Raw genomic sequence first — 23,076 nt, 5'->3', positions numbered from 1 at the left:
GTGATGTTTTTGGGGTAACGGTGGCGGGTCCGCCTCCTTCCGTTATTCATAAATTATAAAACCTATTCCTACTTCCTGACCATATTCGTAATCTACTCCCGAATACCTGTCATTTGAGTCCCATATTGATCGTCAAATAAACCTATTTTAAAGGGTTTGGGGCTGGGGCGGCCCCCCAGGTACTTGGACCCAAATTTTATTATGAAATTCGTACTCTACTCTTGAATACCTTTCATTTGAATCCCATATTGTCCCATTTGGTCCACTTTAATTTTTGGGTAGTACTTTTGTGGCAAGGAGGAGGGTCCGCCCCCCTTGAAAATGCCAAAATAATCGGTTCAGCCGTTTTTGAGTCTATACGGAACAAACAAACAAACCGACAAACACCCAAACAAACACAAATTGAAATTTATATATAAGATGAGTTTAGTTTAGTCCAAATCAGTCTATAACCTTAAATTTAATTATGCCCTTAATTTAATTTAAGGTTATAGTCTGATTTGGACCGTATTTGGCACAATTGTTGAAAGTTGTAATAGAACACAGCATAGAAAATTTCAGCCAAAACGGACAAAAATTGAGGCTTGTAAGGACTCAAGATTTCAAATCGGGAGATCGGTTTATATGGGAGCTACATCAAGTTATAGACCGATTTAGACCGTACTTGGCACAGTTGTTGGAAGTAGTAACAAAACACAACATGCTTAATTTCAGCCAAATTGGAAAAAATTACAGTTTGTAAGGGCTCAAGAAGTCAAATCGGGAGATCGGTTTATATCGTAGCTACGTCAGGTTATAAACCGATTTAGAGCGTACTTGGCACAGTCGTTAGAAGTCCTAACAAAACACTACATGCCAAATTTCTGTCAAATCGGACAACAATTGTGGCTTCCAGGGGCTCAAGAAGTCATATCGGAAGATCGGTTTATATGGGAGCTATATCAGGTTATAGACCGATTTGGACCGTAATTGGCACAGTTGTTGGAAGCCATAACATAACACGATTCAACCAAATCGGACAAAAATTGCGACTTACAAAGGCTCAAAAAGTCAAATCGGGAAATCCGTTTATATGAGAGCAATATTAGGTTATAAACCGATTCACACCGTATTTGACACAGTTGGTGGAAGTCATAACGGAACAACACGTGCAAAATTTCAGCCAAATCGGACAAAAATTGTGGCTTCCAAGGCCACAAGAAGTCAAATCGGGTCCTCGGTTTATATGGAAGATATATCTAAATCTGAACCGATATGGCCCATTTCCATTCCCCAATGACCTATATCAATATTAAGTATCTGTGCAAAATTTCAAGCGGTTAGATTTACGCGTTCGACCGTTATCGTGATTTCGACAGACGGACGGACATAGCTATTACGAATCAGAACGTCGATTCGATCAAGAATATATATACTTTATGGGGTCTTAGACGAATATTTCAAGGGGTTACAAACGGAATGACTAGATTAGTATACCCCCATCCTATGGTGGTGGGTATAAAAAGCCTTATGTATGTATGAATCTATATAAGAAACTAGTTTCTTATATGCAATAATTCTGTATAGGAAAAAAAATGCATAAAAGAAAAAAAGTTAAGTAAAGTTTTGGACTTTCTTATATCCGTTGTCTACTCATTTTAAATTTATTGAGTAGACAACGGATATAATAAACTTTAATCATTTTACACTCTCACTTCTCACTTTAATCATTTTACAGTTTCTATTGGCTCAGTAGTGTAGTTCCAATTTTGGGTTTGGAATGATTCCCATGGTTGTCAAGATTAAGCTACATGTATAATTGTAATAATTGTGCTGGATTTTATTAATTCAGAACATAAATATTCGATTCTTTTCTAGCACGTTCACCTTGGGCAAGTTAATAATTTCGTCTGCAATTATGTTTCCAAAAAATAAAGCAGAGCGGTAGACCATCCTTTCCAACTCAATTGGATATTTTTATGCTGTACCTCGTACTCGTACATCAAGGCCTTTTAGTTTGCAAAATCTACATAATTCATGTGTTCTTTGTTTTCTAATAGTTTGTCCTTTATCGACAGTCGTTTTCTTATCTTGCCAATACTAAATGCTTCAACTTCAACAATCTCGTCAAAATGGCTTTAGTTCAACTATATGTATATGTGTTTAAACCAAAATTATAACATCCATTATAAAATGTTGTGTCTTCCTTTTCTTCAATCTCTACATAAAACCTAATTGGATCTATTAGCAAAATTTGCAGGAAAAAAAATAAATGTAATTCAAAAAAAAAAAACAAAAATTATATAAAAAAGTAATATAAAATGTGTCTTGTATTGCATAAGAAATTATAGATGAAATTTTGTATTTGTACATATTCATATAAGAAATTCATATAAGAAATCCCCATATTATCCATAAACATACCCATTTTGTTAGAGAAAGCTTTAAGAAACACTACCCAAATACAAAAAACTTATATAAATATAAGTCATTATTTATAGAGTCTAAACATACGTAATGTAGACATAAGTGAAACATCATCATCAATGGATCATCTTTAAACAAACAACAACAATAAACATATTAAATTTTCATTACACTTAATAATCGTTTTGCGATTTTTGTTGGTTTTTATTTTCGTCTACACTGAAAGTTGTTGATGGTAACTGTCTCGAAGAATCATGTCAATAAACGCACAAAACTAAAAATTAAAGTATATATGAAAAGTTTTGGATTTAAATGCAGAATTTTTTTGAGCACCTAGAATTATTCACTTAAGTTGTACATATATTCATCGCATTGGAAACATATTTGGTCACTTATTTCCATTTTATTGTTGATTCTGTTAATGGGTTTAACATCTTTTGAATTTGTGCTTTTGAGTTATTATCCTGGCAATTTATCTTTAAGCGGAATTTTGAAAAATGTACACACTCTGTTCCTCCACGAAATGCCATTGTGAGACCATCTGAAATAGAGGGTGTAAAGAAAAGTTAACATGTATGGTGTATACTTCGCACTGATATATACTTGGGCTTCGACTTAATCCGACTACAGATAACAAATGAAAGCCTGTTAAATTTGGCCGTGCTCAATCTTATATGCCCTCTACCATGAATCGTATTTGTTTAGTCATTTGGGATTTTTTTATGTATAGTTGGTACAGGGTACGCCAGAGAAACTTACTTATTTGAAAAAACTTCCGAAATGTCTCATCTCTCTCAGAGGCGATCTCCAATGACCGGCACGCTCTCCAGATTTGAGTCCGTGCGATTTCTTTGTATGGGGTTATTTAAAATCCCTTGAATCCCATTGCCAACATATCAATAGATACGCTGCAGTGGACACGAATTTCAACAAGTAAAAACGCGGGAACATGGCAGCTATATCTGATTTGGACCATAATTCGCACAGTTGTTGAAAGTCATAACAAAACGCTACATGCTCAATTGCAGCCAAATCGGACAAACATTGCGGCTTGTAAGGGCTCAAGAAGTCAAACCGGCAGATCGGTTTATATGGGAGCTATATCAGGTTATAGACCGATTTAGACTTGTTGGAATTCATCAGAGAACACTACAGGCTAAATTTCAGCCAAATCGGACAAAACTTGCGGCTTCCAGGGGCCGATATGGCCCATTTGCAATCACCAACGACCTACATCAATGTTTAGTATTTGTGCAAAATTTAAAGCGGCTAGCTTTACACGTTCGACCGCTATCGTGATTTCGACAGACGGACGGACATGGCTAGATCGACTCAGAACGTCGAACGACGATCAAAAATATATGGCAATAAGTAAAGCTAGTCGCTGAAAATTTTATTCTATGTATATTATTCTACGTATATTCTACTTTATATACGTAAATGGGTAAGGATTGTAAATGAACCAATACCTAGAAAGATGATCTTAAGATTTAATACCTTGAGCTCCTAAATGCCACAGTTCTTATCATATTTGACTGAAATGTCCAAATTGACAGTTTAAGGAATAACAAGAAAAAGGAATAACAAGAAAAAAATCAGCCCATTTTTGTTTAGGCTTTCTTTGTTTGCTTCTTTCCCGCATATTACCTAAACATACACAGAAAAAATCGGGATTAATTACGAAATTAGTTGATTCAATAAATTTTTTAATTGAAACTGCTTCAATCACGAAAATAATAATATCAATCACCGTTTTTGGAAATGTAATTAAAAATTTTTTTCAATATAAATAATTTTTTAGTTGATTCAATTAAAAAATTATTGATTTTTTTTGAAAATTCCATTTATTTCTATATTTGGTACACAGATGTTTAACTCCTGGAACATGAACTTGGGTGCGTCGGTTGGGCAATGGTCCGTGGGCACCCGTATAAAAGAACTTCCCCGAGGGGATTCTCAAAAAAATTGCGGGTGTCGGGTAGGGGTGCGGTATACACAGAAAAAAAATAAAAATCAGTGGCATCAAATTAATTGAACCAATTAATTTTTTAATTGAAAGCAGTTTCAATCAAGAAAATGATAATATCAATCACCGTTTTTGGGAAATGATTGAAAATATTTCCAATTAAAAAAAATTACATATTTAATTAAAAAAATTATAGAAATTTTGTGAAATTTTCAATTAATTTGTTAGTTGATTTAATTAAAAAGGTTATTGAATAAAAAAAGTTATTGAAATTTCTTGAAAATTTCAATGAATTTCTATACTCAGCGGTACACACATTATTTCCTACTGGAACATGAACTTGAGGTGAGTTGTTTGGGTGAAGGTCCATGGTCACTCTTATGAACCAAAACTCTTGTTGGGTGTTGGGTAGGGGTGCCCCAATGATTTGTTGTTGTTGTCGTAGCAGTGTGTTATACACTGAGGCGGCAGCCCTTGGCTGATTAAGGACTCCATCGGGTTAATTCGGTACGTTGAAGCGGCAGTCATAGATTTGTCGAAATGTGGGACGTATGGGAGGGGATTATATAGCTTTTTCAATCACATCCTCTATTGAAAAATTTTTTAGATTCAATCAAAAAATTATTGAATCAAATAATTTTTTTTTTGAAAATTAACTAATTTTCAATCATGATTGCGATTGAAAACAATCTGATATAAATTCAATCATGACAATTTAAAAAAATTCTATCACGATTGTGATTGAATCAGATTCAATTAAAAAATGAATTGAATCTACTAATTTTTTTATTGGTAAAACTATTTTATATTCAATTAAATTGTTTGCGATATTTTTCTATGTAGTGTTCTATTACGATTTCCAACGATCATGCCAAGTATGGTCCAAATCGGTGTATAACCCAATATAGCTCAAATATAAACCGGTCTCCCGATTAAACATCTTGAGCCCCTTGAAGGTGCACTTGTTATCCGATTGTGCTGAAATTTTGTATGTTGTGTTCGGTGACGACTTCCAAAAACCTCTGCCACGAACGGTACATATATGTATATAACCTGATATAGCTCCCATATAAACCTATTTTCCGAGTCCCTGGGAATAACAATTGTTGTCCGATCTAGCCAAAATTTTGCACGTAGTGTTTTGTTGTGACTCCACACATCCATGGTAAGTATTGTCCGAATCGGTCTAAAACCATATAAGCTGATCTTCCGATTAACCTACTAGGCGCCAAAACGCTTTAATTTTCCCTGATTCGGCAGAAAATTTTGGAACGTAAAGTACAATTACGACCTTTAACTAAGTTTTTTTGTGTTAATTGATTGGTTTCCAAGATTCGGGACGGCCGAAATAAGTTACAATTTACATTTTTACAATTAGTTGGATCAGTTAATTTCATGACTGTGAAATTAACATATATCTGAAGTCATCGTGCGAAGTACTTTGCATACGCGATCCATGTACGAGGTTATACAGGGTTATATTAGCAAGTGTACACTTATATACTCCTTAAATGTACCGCCATAATTGTGGTACAGGGTGTTGCAAAATTGCAAATTTTGCCCATGAACATTCCACTAAGGAACAGGGGCAAACTTCTCACATATCAAAGAGCGCAGTCCGATTCACGTTAAAGCTCAATGATAAAGGTTCTCTTTTTTATAGCTGAGTCCGATCGGCGTGCCGCAGTGCGACACCTCTTTGGAGAGAAGTTTTACATGGCATAGTACCTCACAAATGATGCATTAGGAGGTGAAAACCGCCGCAGAAATTTTTTTCTGATGGCCTCGCCAGGATTCGAACACATTCGTTCAGTGTCATAGGCGGACATGCTAACCTCTGCGCTACGGTAGCTCCTATATATATTTCACCCGATTTACACTAATAAAGCCATAATAAAGACAATTTTTAACCTATCTGCACAAAATTTGGCACGGATTATTTTGTTACTGATCTTAACATATCTGCAAGATTTCAACAAAATCGGTTCAGATTTGTATATAGCTCCCATATATATGTATAGCAGGATTTGCATTTATATGGCCGTAGTAAAAACAATTTTCAAACTATCTGTTCGAAAAAAATTCGATTCAGATTTAGATATAGCTCTCATAGACATATATCTATTGTCCGATTTTATAATTGTAGGGTATGTGTACTGTATTATATAGTCGGCTCCGCCCGAATTTAGCCTTACGTTACAGGTTTTTCCTGTTCTTTTGATATTCGATATTCTTGTTATCAAGCTACAGGTCGTATTTGCTGTTCGTTTATCGTATTTGCACAAGTCACTTTTTTGGCCCAAGGACGAAAGCTTTTGATTTTGAATAAAATCGGTTCAGATTTGCATATAGCTCCCATGTATATATTTGATCCTATATGGTCTTTTAAGACTCTAGTAGCCACTTTTTTGGCCCGATCTTTACAAAAAATTTGCATAAATGTTCCAACATGTGTGCATAATTTTGTCAAAATCGTTCCAGTTTTAGATATAGCTCCCATATATATTGTATCTTTCATTCGATATGAAATTTTTAGGCTCTAGTTGGTCTGATCTTTAAAAATGTTTAGTTTACCCCCGTCTTATGGTGGAGTGTATAAAAAAATTTTCATGTTGTTGAAAATGTATCAATAACATGAGTTTCCAGTAAGCAACTAGCAAACAAGGTGTTAAGTTCGGCCAGGCCAAACTTTGGATACCCACTACCTCGGGTATATGTGTAAACCACCTTTCGTTATAATCCAGTGAAAATGCATACCTTATGCCCCACAGCAGTTATATCAAAAAAGGCTCCGATTTGGACCAAATACTAATAATACAAGTCATTGTTCAATTGTGTATAACAAAATATTGGTCTTTTTAGTAGATATATCTAAAAATAAACCGATCTGAACCATATACGACACGGATGTCGAAAAGCCTAACATAAGTCACTGTGTCAAAATTCAGTGAAATTTGTTTATAAGTGTGATTCTTGGGGCCAAGACTAGAGCTGAGTAGTTTCGGATGGAACTAGTTCATTGGAACTTATCCAATTGAGGAACTGCTGGAACTAGTTTCACCTCTTTCCTTCTTATAGTTCCATAGTTCCTTTTTTTGCATGTAAACTTTCTTTTTCTTTCTTTTGTTAATTTGTAGGCCAGCTGATTGACATGCCATGTTTTTCAGCTTCACACAACCACTCAATTAAAACGTGGTAGCATCCACATTTAAGTTTTTCTTATTGTCAACAAATCTTATTTGTTTGATGCGCTTCGATTCGTTTTTTTCAGCATCGAGACTTAATACTTGTTTAAAACAAAGAACAAACAAGTAAGAGTGTGCTAAGTTCGACCGGGCCGAATCTTATATACCCTCCACCGTGGATCGCATTTGTCGAGTTCTATGCGCAATATCTCTTTTTAGGCAAACAAAGAATATTGAATATGAACTGCTAAGCTATTGGAGTTATATCAAATTATAGTCCGATTCGGACCATAATTGAATGCTGAACATTGTAGAAGTCATTGTGTAATATTTCAGTTCATTCGGATAAGAATTGCGCCTTGTTGGGCCTCAAGAAGCAAAATCGGGAGATAGGTTTATATGGGAGCTGTATCAAGCTATTGATCGATTCAGACCATATTGCACACGTATGTTGAAAGTCATGAGAGAAGCCGTTGCACAAAATTTCTTCCAAATCGTGTGAGGTTCAAGAAGTCAGGATCCCAAATCGGTTTATATGGCAGCTTTATCACGTTATATACCGATTTGCGTCATACTTAGCACAGTTATTGGAATCATAACAAAATACCTCATGCAAAATTTCAGCCAAATCGAATAAGAATTGCGCGCTCTATTGGCACAAGAAGTCAAGATTCCAGATCGGTTTAAATGGCAGGTATATCAGGTTATATACCGATTTGCGCCATACTTAGCACAGTTGTTGGAGTTGGAAGTCATAACAAAACACCTATACCTGACAGCGATACCAGATTATGGACCGATTTGAATCATACTTAACACAGTTGTTGAAAGTGATACCAAAACACTACGAGCAAAATTTCAGTCAAATTGCGCCCTCTAGAGGCTCAAGAAGTCAAGACCCAAGATCGGTTTATATGGCAGCTATATCAAAACATGAACCGATCTGAACCATATTTAGCGCAGTTGTTAGAAGTGGTACCAAACCACCACGTGCAAAATTTCAGTCAAATCGGACAAGAATTGCGCCCCCTAAAGACACAAGAAGTTAAGACCCACGATCAGTTTAAATGACAGCTATATCAAAACATGGACCGATTTGGCCCATTTACAATCCCAACCAACCTACACTAAAAAAAGTATTTGTGCAAAATTTCAAGCGGCTAACTTTACTCCTTCGAACGTTAGCGTGCTTTCGACAGACAGACGGATGGATGGACGGACGTATGGACGGACGGACATGGCTAGATCGACTTAAAATGATATGACGATCAAGAATATATATACTTTATGGGGTCTCAGACGCATATTTCGAGGTGTTACAAACACGAAATTAGTATAACCCATCCTATGGTGGAGGGTATTAAAATAAATTTTAAATTTAATTATATACACAGTTGGAATCTTTGTATATATATGTACAATTAAAATAAAACACTTATTTTAAGGTTCAAAACTAAATTCAAAGTTCTTTGTTTGTTTTGTATAAAGGAATCAAAAAAGCCGATCGCAAATGAAAAAGGAGTTAAGGAACAAAGAAAAGGAACTAGTTCCTTTTGTGGAACGAAACTAAAAGGAACTAAAAAGACCACCTCTAGCCAAGACTTTAAATCGAGAGATCGGTCTATATGGCAGCTATATCCAAATCTGGACCGATTTCGGTCAAGTTGCAGAAAAATGTCGAAGAGCCTAACACAACTCACTGTGGCAAATTTCGGCGAAGTCGGACAATAAACGCGCATTTTATGGGCCCAAAACCTTAAATCGAGAGATCGGTCTATATGACAGCTATATCCAAATCTGGACCGGTCTTTGCCATATTGCAGAATTATGTCGAGGGGCTTAACTTAATTCACTGTCCCAAATTTCAGCGACATCGGACAATAAATGTGCTTTTTGTGGGGTCAAGACTTTAAATCGAGAGATCAGTCTATATGGCAGCTATATCCAAATCTGGACCGATTTAGGCCAAGTTGCAGAAAAATTTCGAAGAGCCTAACACAACTCACTGTCCAAAATTTCGGCAGCTATATCCAAATCTGGACCGATTTGGGCCAAGTTGCAGAAATATGTCGAAGAGCCTAACACAACTCACTGTCCAAAATTTCGGCGACATCGGACAGTAAATGCGTCTTTTATGGGCGCAAGACCTTTAATAGAGTGATCAAGCAAATCAGTGAGGGGCTCTTAAACTGCATTTAAGGCCTTGGATATGGTGTTCTACTTCACTCATTCTACAAACTTGACATTTGCGGAATATTACTTGTTTCAGCCTGTGCAAAATTTTCTGCTTTTTAATTTTTTAATTAATTTAATTTTGATTTTAATTTTAATTTAATTTTTTTTTCAACATTATTTTGTAAAATGTTGGTTAATTTTCCTTTCTGTGTAGACAAAAAATTGCTTAGCTATTCATTCCTTATAAAAGTGTTAAAATAAGCTTTAAATTAAAAAAAAAAATTGTATTTTTAAAATTAGCATCCTCTGGAAACATAGTATTAATCTGCATTTTGTTACATCCAAAGTCTTGATAATGTACTTGAAAAATATGTATTCTTAAATACAGGTTGTAATTTTTGAAGGCGCAATTAGTATTTATTTAGAAAAGTTAACGAAAAAAGCTTCAGTTTCATAAAAACAATAAAAAATAAAGAAATACATTAAACTTAAGCTAATTTTAAGAGAACAATGAAAATGAGAAAAATTACCTTATTGGGAACAACAAAGATTGTATTAACTAAAGAAAATAGAGTTTAATTGTCTAATTGTGGTATACTACAAGTTTAAAATACACGTTTGTTAAGGAATAAGCAACATAAGAATTAAAAGAAATAACCTTAATGAAGAAAAGCTTCAACTTAAACACTAAGTTACAAAAAATAGTTCCGCCCCTTCCCACTTACACGATACATACATATATTAAAACCAAAACATATGGGTACATACATAGCCATATATAAATAAATATATATTTGTAATAATTCTCTTTCTATTTCAAACCAATGTAATGTCTACCATTAAGACATGGAAAAGTTAAACAATAAGAAAAAAAACCCAAGTGTGCTTCATTAAATCCAAGTAAAACCAATTCATAAGAATTTAAATTTATTGTCCAATCAAAAAAAAAAAAAATATAATAACAGCAGTTGAAAAATTTAATAAAATCCGAAATCTATATTCATAGAATTCTTCTATGTTTACAGTGGTCAAGTATTACAACCATTCCAAGTATTCTCTATGGTTAACAGTTGTTTTATTGGTTTTTATTTATATTGTATATCATTTGTTAGCGTTGATAAGAATTATTCATAAAAAAAAACAAAAAAAAAAGATATTGGTGTCTATTTATCCTTCCTACCAAGCAAACCAAAAAAGAAAAAAACACTACTTTTTTACAGTTAACTAAAAAACCAAACTAATGCGATTAAACCTGAATCGCAGCAAAGAGAATAAAGAATACATAAATAATGGGAACTTCACATCGGATAGGACGAAACGGGAAGCGGAAACACATACATATGCCTAAGAGAGTTAAACATATTATTGAAAACATACCACAAACCCCCTTACATATAAAAGACCTTGCAACATGACCCACATGTGCTAAATGTTTGAATTTAGGCTAGAAAATATTTGCAACTGAAATCCATGTATTATCGAATATGTTAGCTGTAAGCAATTGATAGAAATATGTATGAGTTAAGCCTAAACTTTTGAGAAAATGAGATGGTCGAAAAGAAAATATCTTAAAATAAATAAATATGAATAATTAATAAAAACGAAAGGGCTCATTTTTTACTTTTGCAAGTAGGTATTACATACTACTCATAAATTCACTTAAAAACAAGTAAAGGGGCGTTAAGTTCGGCCGGGCCGAAATTTGGATACCCACTACCTCGGGTAGATATGTAAGCCACCATACGTCAAATCCGGTGAAAATGCATACCTTTTGCCCCATAGCAGTTATATAGAAATATGTTCCGATTTGGACCAAATACTAATAAGTACAAGTCATTGTTCAATTGTGTTTAATAAAATATTGGTCTTTTTAGTAGCTATATCTAAAAATAAACCGATCTGAACCATATATGACAAGGATGTCGAAAAACCTAACATAAGTCACTGTGTAAAATTCCAGTGAAATCGGATTATAGATGCGCCTTTTATCGGGCCTAGACTTTAAATCGAGATATCGGTCTATATGGCAGCTATATCCACATCTGGACCGAATTGAGCCAAGTTGCAAAAAAATTTCGAAGAGCCTAACAGAACTCACTGTTCCAAATTTCGGCGAAATCGGACAGTAAATGCGCCTTTTATGACCCCAAAAACTTAAATCTTGAGATCGGTCTATATGGCAGCTATATCCACATCTGGACCGATCTGTGCCAAATTGATTGCGCCTTTTTTGGGCCCAAAACCTTTAATCGAGAGATCGGTCTATATGGCAGCAATATCAAAATCTGAACCGATCTGGGCCAAATTGAATTAGGATGTCGAAGGGCCTAACACAACTCACTGTCCCAAATTTCAGATAGATCGGATAATAAATGCGCCTTTTATGGGTCCAAAACCTTAAATCGAGAGATCGGTCCATATGGCAGCAATATCCAAATCTGGACCGATCTGGGCCAAATTGAAGAAGGATGTCGAAGGGTCTAACACAACTCACTGTCCCAAATTTCAGCAAAATTGGCTAACAAATGTGGCTTTTATGGACCTAAGACCCCAAATCGGCGGATCGGTGTACATGGGGGCAATATCTTCAAACTTAACCTACTTATGGACAAAAAAAAATCTGTGCAGAGTTTCAGCTCAATATCTCTATTTTTAAAGACTGTAGCGTGATTTCAACAGACAGACGGACGGACATGGCTAGATCGTCTTAGATTTTTACGAAATACCGAAGCAACCAACTTTAGGGGCCTACCAAAAGATGTTCGTACAACACACAACTTTTGCACACAAACTCGCTCACACCTAAGCTCTAACCATTCCAAATTTCAAAGAGATATCACTACCCGTTTGCAGACGGCATATTTTTACTGTTTTGTTTTTTTTTTTTGATTTTCTACCACTGAGCGACGTTGGGTGTGAAAATCTTTAAGGACAGTAAGCCGCCCATCAGGGCGATAAAAAACAGAACCGTAAGGTCACAATCAGTCTCGGAGTATAAGAAGGAGATTAACGCCTTCTCTGAGGATGGCACGATCCTCATCGTTTGGTTGCCGAGCCATAGTGTAGTTAGGGGTAATGAAAGAGCAGGATTTGGCAGTGAAGGCCAGAGGACAGCTATCAATATACCCGAAGCCTTTCGGGTCGACGCAATCCGAGTTAAGGGCGTGGAGGACGGACACACTGTGAAACAGCGAAACGATCGTTGGGACGACGAGAGCTATATGGGGATATCCGGATTATGAGAATACAAGGCTATTACTGAGAGGAAGTAAGAAGGAGGGTAGTACAGTTTTCGGTATGATAACGGGACACATAAGACTAAGATCTCATTTATGCAAAATCGGTACAGCAAATAATAGCATGTGGGAAGGATGGCATTAGCGGCTAACAGACACCGGCACTTGGTGGGGACATAATACCAGACAAGAATCAACATAGGCTTGTGGTATGGAAAACAATAGGGATTTTGTAAGTAGCACGGAATTCTTAATCCGAGTTAAAAAAGTTGATATGGTCAGATCCAATTATATCTGGTCTAATTGTATCAAATCAGATCTAATTGGATACAATCTGATACAATTGGATATCGAATTTGTCCCAGATAAAAGATTCAATTATATATAATAATATCTAATTTGATCATAAATCTTAAATTAAAAGAAAAATTGCAGTTGTTTTCTTTTTGTTTAATATACATCTAAATATTGTTGTAATACCCACCACCATAGGATGGGGGTATATTAACCTAGTCATTCCGTTTAACACCTCGAAATATTGATCTAGGACCCCATATTGTATATATATTCTTGATCGTCTCGACATTCTGAGTCGATCTAGCCATGTCCGCCCGACCGTCTGTCGAAGTTACGATAGGGGTCGAACGCGTAGAGCTAGCCGCTTAATATTTTGCACAGATACTTAGTATTGATGTAGATCATTGGAGATTGTAAATTGGCCATATCGGTTCAGATTTGGATATAGCTCCCATATAAACCGATCTCCCGATATACCTTCTTCAGCCCCTGGAAGCCGCACTTTTCATCCGATTTAGCGAAAGTATTGCATGTGGTGTTCTATTATTACTTCCTTTATCTCTACTAAGTACGGCCCAAATCGGTCAACAACCTGATACAGCTCCCATGTAAATCGGTCTCTCGATCATCCTTGTTCGGTTCCTAGAGCATTAATTTTTGCAGTACAATTGGTCTATTTTAAGAACAAACACCATCGTCTTTTGCTCCCGTCGGTACTCCTTTTTTATACCCTCCACCATAGGATGGTCCGTCCGTCTGTCCGTCCGTCCGTCGGTCTGTTGAAAGCACGTAAACTTTTGAAGGACTAAAGCAAGGCGCTCGAAATTTTGCACAAATACTTTTTGTTATTGTAGGTTGGTTGGGATTCTAAATGGGCCAAATCGGTCCATGTTTCGATATAGCTACCATTTAAACCGGTCTTGGGTCTTGATTTCTTGAGCCTCTAGACGGCGCAATTCTCGTCCGATTTGACTGAATTTTTGCACGTGGTGTTTTGGTATCAATTCCAACAACTACGCTAAGTATGGTTCACAACGGTCAATAACCTGATATAGCTGCCATATGAACCGATCTTGGGTCTTGACTTCTTGAGCTTCTAGAGGGCGCAATTCTCGTCCGATTTGACTGAAATTTTACACGTGGTGTTTTGGTATCACTTCCAACAACTGTGTAAGGTATGATTCAAATGGGTTCATAATCTGGTATAGCTGTCATATAAACTGACCATGGATCTTGAATTCTTGAACCTCTAGAGGGCGCAATTCTCATCCGATTTGGCTGAAATTTGAAACTGTGAGTGAAACGTCGACGCTGTGGTCCTTTATGGGCAACATCTGCTGTTCCTTTTGAATATCATTATAAATTTTTAGCAAAAAAAAACTTTGGACGAGAAACAATGACCAACCTTAAATTGGATTGGCGGAATGTGCAAATGTAATTGGAACTATTTTTAATATTTTACATTTTGCAACCGTATTACATTTAGAAAATAAAACTCCCATATATCACATATTACCAATTGTTAACACCAACCATAATATACAGATCAAATTAAAAAAAAACAAGTAAAAGCGTGCTAAGTTCGGCCGGGCCGAATCTTATATACCCTCCACCATGGATCGCATTTGTCGACTTCTTTTCCCGGCATCTCTTCTTAGGCAAAAAAGGATATAAGAAAAGAGTTGCTCTGCTATTAAAACGATATCAAGATATGGTCCGGTTCGGACCACAATTAAATTATATGTTGGAGACCTGTGTAAAATTTCAGCCAATTCGTATAAGAATTGCGCCCATTGGGGCTCACGATGTAAAATAGAGAGAACGATTTATATGGGATCTGTATCGGGCTATAGACCGATTCAGACCATAATAAACACGTTTGTTGATGGACACGAGAGGATCCATCGTACAAAATTTCAGGCATATCGGATAATAATTGCGACCTCTAGAGGCTCAAGAAGTCAAGATCCCAGATCGGTTTATATGGCAGCTATATCAGGTTATGAACCGATTTGAACCTTATTTGACACAGTTGTTGAAAGTAAAAATAAAATACGTCATGCAAAATTTCAGCCAAATAGGATAGGAATTGCGCCCTCTAGAAGCTCAAGAAGCCAAATCCCCAGATCTCCATTCCATTCCAATCGGATAAGAATTGCGCACTCTAGAGGCACAAGAAGTGAAGACCCAAGATCGGTTTATATGGGAGCTATATCAGGTTATTGACCGATTTGAACCATACTTGGCACAGTTGTTGGATATCATAACAAAACACGTCGTGCAAAATTTCATTCTAATCGGATAAGAATTGCGCACTCTAGGGGCTCAAGAAATCAAGACCCAAGATCGGTTTATATGGCAGCTATATCAGGTTATGGACCGATTTCAACCATACTTAGCACAGTTGTTGGATATCATAAGAAAACACGTCGTGCAAAATTTCATTCTAATCGGATAAGAATTGCGCACTCTAGAGGCTCAAGAAATCAAGACCCAAGATCGGTTTATATGGCAGCTATATCAAAACATGGACCGATATGGTCCATTTACAATACCAACCGACCTACACTAATAAGAAGTATTTGTGCAAAATTTCAAGCGGCTAGCTTTACTCCTTCGGAAGTTAGCGTGCTTTCGACAGACAGACGGACGGACGGACGGACGGACGGACGGACGGACAGACGGACGGACATGGCTAGATCGACATAAAATTTCACGACGATCAAGAATATATATACTTTATGGGGTCTCAGACGAATATTTCGAGTAGTTACAAACAGAATGACGAAATTAGTATACCCCCCATCTTATGGTGGAGGGTATAAAAAATTGGAAAATATTTCACGTTTTGAGAATTGGAAACTTTGTTAGTAAAATGCCTCATACTTAAGAAGTACTAATGCAAATATATTATATAAAATAATTTATATCCAAGGCCGGATACAGTCATATATATCATATCTTTTTGAATATAATTATATCTGGCCTCGTATCCAATTATATCTGCTACCAGATATAGTTATATATAACATCAGATATAATTATATATAATTGGATATGGCAGATCCATTTGGATCTATTTAGATTCAACTATATCATAACAGGTATATTTGGATCGGACCTTATCAATTTTTTACGCGGGAATTTAAATTTTCTTTTTCGAGGTTACTTGTTATTATTTAGAGCGCACAACAAGCCGAACACTGGCTTAGGTGTATATCCATAGTGGCATGGGGTGGATTATTATCCGCACCCTCTTTTCAACGTAACCTAACCTAATAATTTAAACATTTTTTGTGATCTTTTCTGTGTGGTGATTTATGAAATCGGCAGATCAGTCAGTTTTTGAAAATCTGTTTTCAGTTTTTCGGGTTAACTCATCACCTTATCGAAAAATATTCAGCAAATTGGTATTTCGATGAAAATTTGGTCTACATTAAATATTTAAAGAAATTGTTATTTGTTTCTCTTTCGAGACGAGCTAAATGATCGGAGATGCAAATGGAAAATGAAAGCCAAAGATAGCAACACACACCAACCATTATGGAACGCGTTTCATCTTTGGTTAGAAGACTTTTCAACCATATTAGGTGTGATGGCTTCAAGGGCCGTGCGTTGGTATGTTGTATTTGAATCGTATTAATGCGAAAACGCATCTATGATACAATTACCACATTAACCACACTCGACAACCCTGTCTATTAGCTGTACTTTTCCTAATGCATGTATTTTTGTGTAACGACAGACATTCTTTCTGTGACAAATTACACTTTACAATTAGTACGGAAGGTACTACTCATGATTTTGTGCATATGTTGGAAGTTGTCTTAGCGTTCGAAACCATCAGTAGGCTTCGAACGCTAAGACAACGGCAGTGGCTCTCGCTGTTGGTCCGTGTGCTCAGGTTGAATCCTGGTCGGGATCTGCCGAATTTTTTATGTTTCAAGTTTTTTGCCTGTTGGGGCGAGATCATTAAATTTTACAATTTTTGATTGCTTCTCTTTCGAGATGAGCCAATTATAGAAATATTGACCACAAACAATAACTCTAATCTCTCTAACTAAAAAGTAATATATGAAATTTCCTTAATTTTTTTTTTTAAATTCCGTTAAAATAATATTTTTGTTTTTCCAACTTAAAGATTTTCTAAAAAAAATTTCCTTTAATAATTTTTTACCAATATTTTACCATCTTTCCATCAAATTTCCGAAAAATTAGACCACTTTTTTTCTATTTGTTTAATTTATTACATTTGTTGCAAAATAAATGTTTTGGTTTATTTTAAAATTAACACTTAATGCTAATATCACAATCGTTTGCTTGAGGTAGTGGCCTAGTGGAGGTCGTTAACAGTGGTGTAGTTTAGTTTAGTCCTTGCCATTTTTCCTTTTTTCAATCCGAATGACTTGTTTCCGGTTTCTCGACTGTAGGCAGGCCCGATTCACTGTGTCTATTTTCCATATGCTTTTGAAGATCCCTACGTCTTCCGAAGGTCTTATGGCACAAGGTACATTGATAGGTCTCCGAGCCTGCATTGCCGGCATTGGCATTCGACTGCAGATGAAGGCGTATGTGTTTGTTCAGATTACTGGGATCACCAAAGGGCCTCAGGCAATATTTGCACTTCAGGGGCTTGAAGCCTGTATGGGTCCTTATGTGAATTTTCAAACCATATTTGCGGGAATACATTTTGCCACAGTAAATACATAGATGACCTTGTTTGGAGGCACCCATATTGCTGACAATGGCTTCAATTTGGGCAGCAGCATTTAGAGGATTTGAAGAGGTGGGCTGCAGCAGACTCATGTGTGGAAAGGCAGCTGTGGAGAGCGACGGCAAGAAGGACATGTGCGGGCTGGAGGTGTGATGGTGGGGAGCTACACTCAGGGCACTGGCTAGAGAAACGGAGAGTGATGTTGGCGGGGGCGCAAGTTGCGGCTGTTGGTTAACTGGTGTTGACAGCGATATGGGTTTAAAGGCTGAAAATCTAGGCATTGGTGAGGTGGGCTGTGTTGGAGACTGTGGTGGTGGTGGTGAGTACGAAGGCGACAGTGTCGGTGCTGAGGTTGCGGAGCTTGTGGTGGGCAACAGGGGTGAAGTGCGTGCAGGTGTGCTGTCACTTACCAAGGGTAGTGGCAATAGCTGCTGAGTGTACTGCTTGGCCCTCAGGGCATAATGTAGGCGTATCCACAGAACATCAATATTGTGACGACCACAGCCCAAGGCCAAATGAATTTTCAAAGGATTTGGAGTCTCAAAGGTCAAGTGGCACCAATGGCACATATAACGATTGTTTCCTTGTATATTAAGGGGTGTCAAGAAGGGTATGGCCATCATAAGGGTCAACTCTTCCCCAAACCAGGCCACCAACTCCTCTTCCCGTTCGACATCACGAACCACTCGTAACATGACTTGGCCTCCTTTCAGCTCGAATAAGGCATTGTAGCTGTGAATATCTTCGGAGAGCTTAATTTTACGCATTTGTGATGCACTTATTGACAGTTTATCGCCTTGTGGTGTCAAAGAGCAATAGACACGTGTCGAGGATTCCGTGGTGGTCACTTCGGCTGCAGTGATTAAGTCTTGGGTGTCGAATAACACAGATTGGGTGTCTTTTGCTATAGCCTGGGTCACGTGTATTCCGGCCCTTATGAACTTTGATTTTTTTGGTGATCCTTGATGCGAGGAGGATGGAGGTGGTGTCACCGAGTTCCCTGCAGATGAAGCAGGTGCTGGTGCAGCCGATGATGATGTGGGCGGCAATAAATGCTCAATGCGAAAAATCATACTGGAGCTGCGTTTGAGGCCACTTGGCTGTGTGGGGCTTTGGGTTTGGCGCGAAGAATTGGCGTTACTCGTTTTGTTATCCACTAAACGATTTTGTTGAACGATATGTGAGCTGGGCAATACCGGTAGCATATTTTGTTGGAAAAAGCTATCCAGTTGGTCCTTTCTCTGGGTAATGTTGTTGCTTTGGTGTCTAACTCGATTCTGTGACTCCAATTGGAAATGTCACTTACTTTTATATGTGAGCTCTGCCTCTCTATCTTCCTCTCCGTGCTAGTTGGCGCACCACGTGTTCGCAATCAGGATTTTGGGTTTTTGCAAAACCCTTATCCTGCCTTATTGGCTTGGCGTTAGGGGTTTGTGTGCGGCCCAATATTGCGATTTGCTAAACGATTTGTTACGGCTTGCAGTGTCAAAACACAACAAAACAATCTAAGCTGACAACATGTGCCAACAAGTGCTAAAATTCCCAGCGTTTGCGCGCCTGTATAACCACCCAGCCGCAAAAGCGGCAGCGACCGTGGCAGCAAGGATAACAAAACAACAACATTCAATCATTGCATACCCCAACATCATAGTGAGGCACAAGTTGTTTTCATTCAGGACATCCACTTGTAAGTTAAGGGGTGTTTCCTTAGGATGATGACGATGATACGCCAGTCCATGCCATCCTTTTTTGCTGCTACCGCATGTTGGTAGCAAGTGCAACATCATGTTTTCTCTCCCCGGCTGATGACTATGATAGCATCGGTATTGGCATCAGCAAGTGTACATTTTCCAAAGTAGCTCTGGACCTCCCTTCATGCCCTCGGCTACAATGTCCTTATCGCCACCAAGAATAAAAGTGTATGCATGTATGCGTACATTTATTAGGGAAAACAATGAGCAGAGAAATCCTGGCTGCAATTGTCATTGTAAGCCTTTTTGGCTTTTGGGTGCGTGTGTGTATTAAAAGGTTTTTAATTGAATATAAACGATCGTGTACGAAACAGAACAAATCTTTCCCTCCCCTTCGTCCTTCGTATAACTCAATAGAGCATCGCAGTGTGTGTGTGTGCGGGTAATCATCCCCTAACCTCTGCATATTGTCATTATAATTGACTAATGCCTTAATTATTGGCTATATTTTGTGGTTTAGGGTTGGTCGTGGTTTTGCTAGTTTATGGCGAATGAATGCAGGCGCATAATGTTGAGGGCCATGGTATTTGGTCTGTTCAACAAAAAAGGTGCTGAAACATACGTTCTGAGTAAAAATTGTTCAAATCGGCGTTAAGCTGTTAGGCCAGTTTGACGCCGATTAACTGTTCTTAAAAAACGTATCAAAGAATTGAAATGGAATTAATGAATGACGAGAAGAAGTCAAAGCAAACGATCGTCCTTAGAAGACCAGTCATATAAAAAACCGATAAAAATTTAGAGAATGTGTAGAAAATTGTTACTGAGAAACGAAAAATCACTATCACAGCCCAATTTGGATATTTTGGTAAAAATCGGACAAAGGCTACAATATAATACTGTACAGCACTAGTTTATTCCCTCCACCATGGGTTGGGGGTATTTTTGTCGTTAGTCAGGTCTCTACAGACACTTGTACCCAAATTTCAATGTCATGTTTTTTGGGGGCTTGGGGCTTGCTCGCATGCTCCTGACCTCAAAACTTGATGTCAAATTCCTAATCTACTCTCAAAATACTTTTTATTTGAGATTGAGGTATTCTCTTTCCTTGGGACCTGCCACAGAGGCTTAAGTGTGACATGTACCCCGAAACTTTATTCCGTATTAAGCCAAGACATTTTTCCTACAATTTTAATTCAGATTAGTTAACTACTTTTAAAGATCTTAATGTAAATCCTGTTTTGGCTCTATCGGTCTACATGTCTATCAGAGGAGTTTTTGTAAATCTGGCTGTTCCTCATACCCTTGGCTACCAAATTGGGATATCAGATTCATTATCTACCAAGTACACTCAACGAAGTTTGTTATTCAAAATAGCAGAAAACATTTGCTAAATCAACAGCTTCTATTTTCTGAAAATGGGAAAGCAGACTGACTGCTGTTTCAGCGAACATTTCCGTCTGCTATGTCAATTAACGAAATCTGCTCTTTTAAATACCAAAATCTGTTAAATTATTAAAGTCGTATTGCAGCTGAATTGACATTTATGTTTGCCTATTGCCACCGGTTATGCATTACTCAAGGCATTTTTTCAAAGGCAGTCGAGCTAATGATCATGAGAAATTATGTTGAAAGAAAAGTTTTTATTTAATATAACTGAAAACAAATTACTTAATCAACAGATTTCTTTTATACATAGATATCGCAGCAATTTGCAAAAATTTCTAAAGGATGGTAAACTCGCTTATCAATTTTATTGCTCTGCTTCTTTAACAATTGCTATTTTATGAAAAAAATATATCCGAGAAAAAGTATATGACAAAATAAATGTATTAAAAACATTACACAGAGACATACGCCTCCATTTGCCTACTCTACATATCTCCGTTTGGGTAATGGACAAAATCTCATTTCTGAAAATTCCTTAAATCTGCTTGTGTCAACATTTATTTTATATTTGGCCTATCTATGTATTCATTACCAACCCTATAGAATATAAAAATTTTTACTCGTCGTAAAAATCTAAGATGATCTAGCCACGTGCGTTCGTCTGTCCGTCCGCCTGTCTGTTGGAATAACGCTACAGGCAAAATGGAGATAATTAGCTGAAACTTTGCACAGATTCTGTTTTCGTCCATAGGCAGGTTAAGTTCGAAGATGGTCTATATTGGACTATATCTTGATATAGCTCCCATATAGACCGATCCGCCGATTTAGGTCTTAGGCCTATTAAAACCACATTTATTCTCCGATTTTACTGAAATGTGGCACAATGTGGTGCGTTAGGCTTCTCGACATTAGACATAGCTGCTGTATACACTGATCTCCACATTTAAGGTATTTGGCCCATAAAAGGCGCATTTATTATCCGATTTTGCTGAAATTCAGCACAGTGACCCATGTTCGGTTTTTCGACATCCGTGCCACATATGGTTCCAATCGGGTTATATTTGGATATAGTTGCCATATAGACCGATCTGCTGATTTTAGTCCTTGGGCCCTTAAAATCAGCAGTGAGCTGTGTTAGGCCCTTAAGATATCCGTTTCAATATGCGGCCAATTGGTCTATATTTGAATACAGTTTGGCCTAATCGGAACATATTTCGATATAGCTGCTATGGGTTTATAAATGATTGATTTTTCACCAAAAGGTGGTTAACATACATACCCGAGGTGGTGGGTATTCAAAGTTCTACCAAGACCCCATAAAGTATATACATTCTTGATCGTCTCGACGTTCTGAGCCATGTCCGCCCGTCCGTCTGTCGAAATCACGATGGCGGTCGGACGCGTAAAGCTGGCCCCTTGAAATTTTGAACAGATACTTAATATTGATTTAGGTCGTTGGATATTGCAAATGGGCCATATCGGTTCAGATTTAGATATAGCTTCCATATAAACCGATCTCCCAATTTGACTTCTTGAGCCCCTATAAGCTGCAATTTTTGTCCGATTTGGCTGAAATTTTGCATGTACTGTTCTATTATGACTGTGTCAAGTACGGTCTAAATCGGTCTATGACTTGGTACAGATCCCATAAAAACCGATATTCCGATCTGACTTTTTGAGCCCCTTTAAGCTGCAATTTTTGTCCGATATGGCTGAAATTTTGCATGTACTGTTCTACACATTTATTATCTGATTTTGTTGAAATTTGGGACAGTGAGTTGTGTTGGGCCTTTCGACATTTGTCTGCAATATGGACCAGATCGGTCCAGATGTGGATATAGCTGCCATATAGACCGATCTCTCGATTTAAGATCTGGGGCCCATAAAAGACGCATTTATTGTCCGATTTCGCCGAAATTTGGGACAGTGAGTTATGTTAGCCCTTTGACATCTCTATTCAATTTGGCTTTGATCGGCCCAGATTTGGACATAGCTGCCATATAGACCGATCTCTCGATTT

The 23,076-nt window shown here is 37.3% G+C and overlaps 1 protein-coding gene across 1 annotated transcript; it reads right to left on the bottom strand.

The window, feature by feature from the left end:
* Positions 1–17,657: 17,657 nt before the first annotated feature.
* Positions 17,658–19,184, bottom strand: LOC106089023 (protein snail). The gene is made up of 2 exons (XM_013254765.2): positions 18,412–19,184; positions 17,658–18,378 (listed from the first exon to the last, which is right to left on the bottom strand). Exons 1-2 carry the CDS (start codon positions 19,182–19,184, stop codon positions 17,658–17,660), a joined length of 1,494 nt encoding a protein of 497 aa, XP_013110219.2.
* Positions 19,185–23,076: the final 3,892 nt, after the last annotated feature.

The sequence above is a fragment of the Stomoxys calcitrans genome, chromosome 1 (assembly GCF_963082655.1).
Source record: "Stomoxys calcitrans chromosome 1, idStoCalc2.1, whole genome shotgun sequence".
Lineage (NCBI taxonomy): Eukaryota > Metazoa > Arthropoda > Insecta > Diptera > Muscidae > Stomoxys > Stomoxys calcitrans.
The sequence above is the reverse complement of the archived record's forward strand: the minus strand, read 5'-3'. Positions and strand labels throughout refer to the sequence as shown.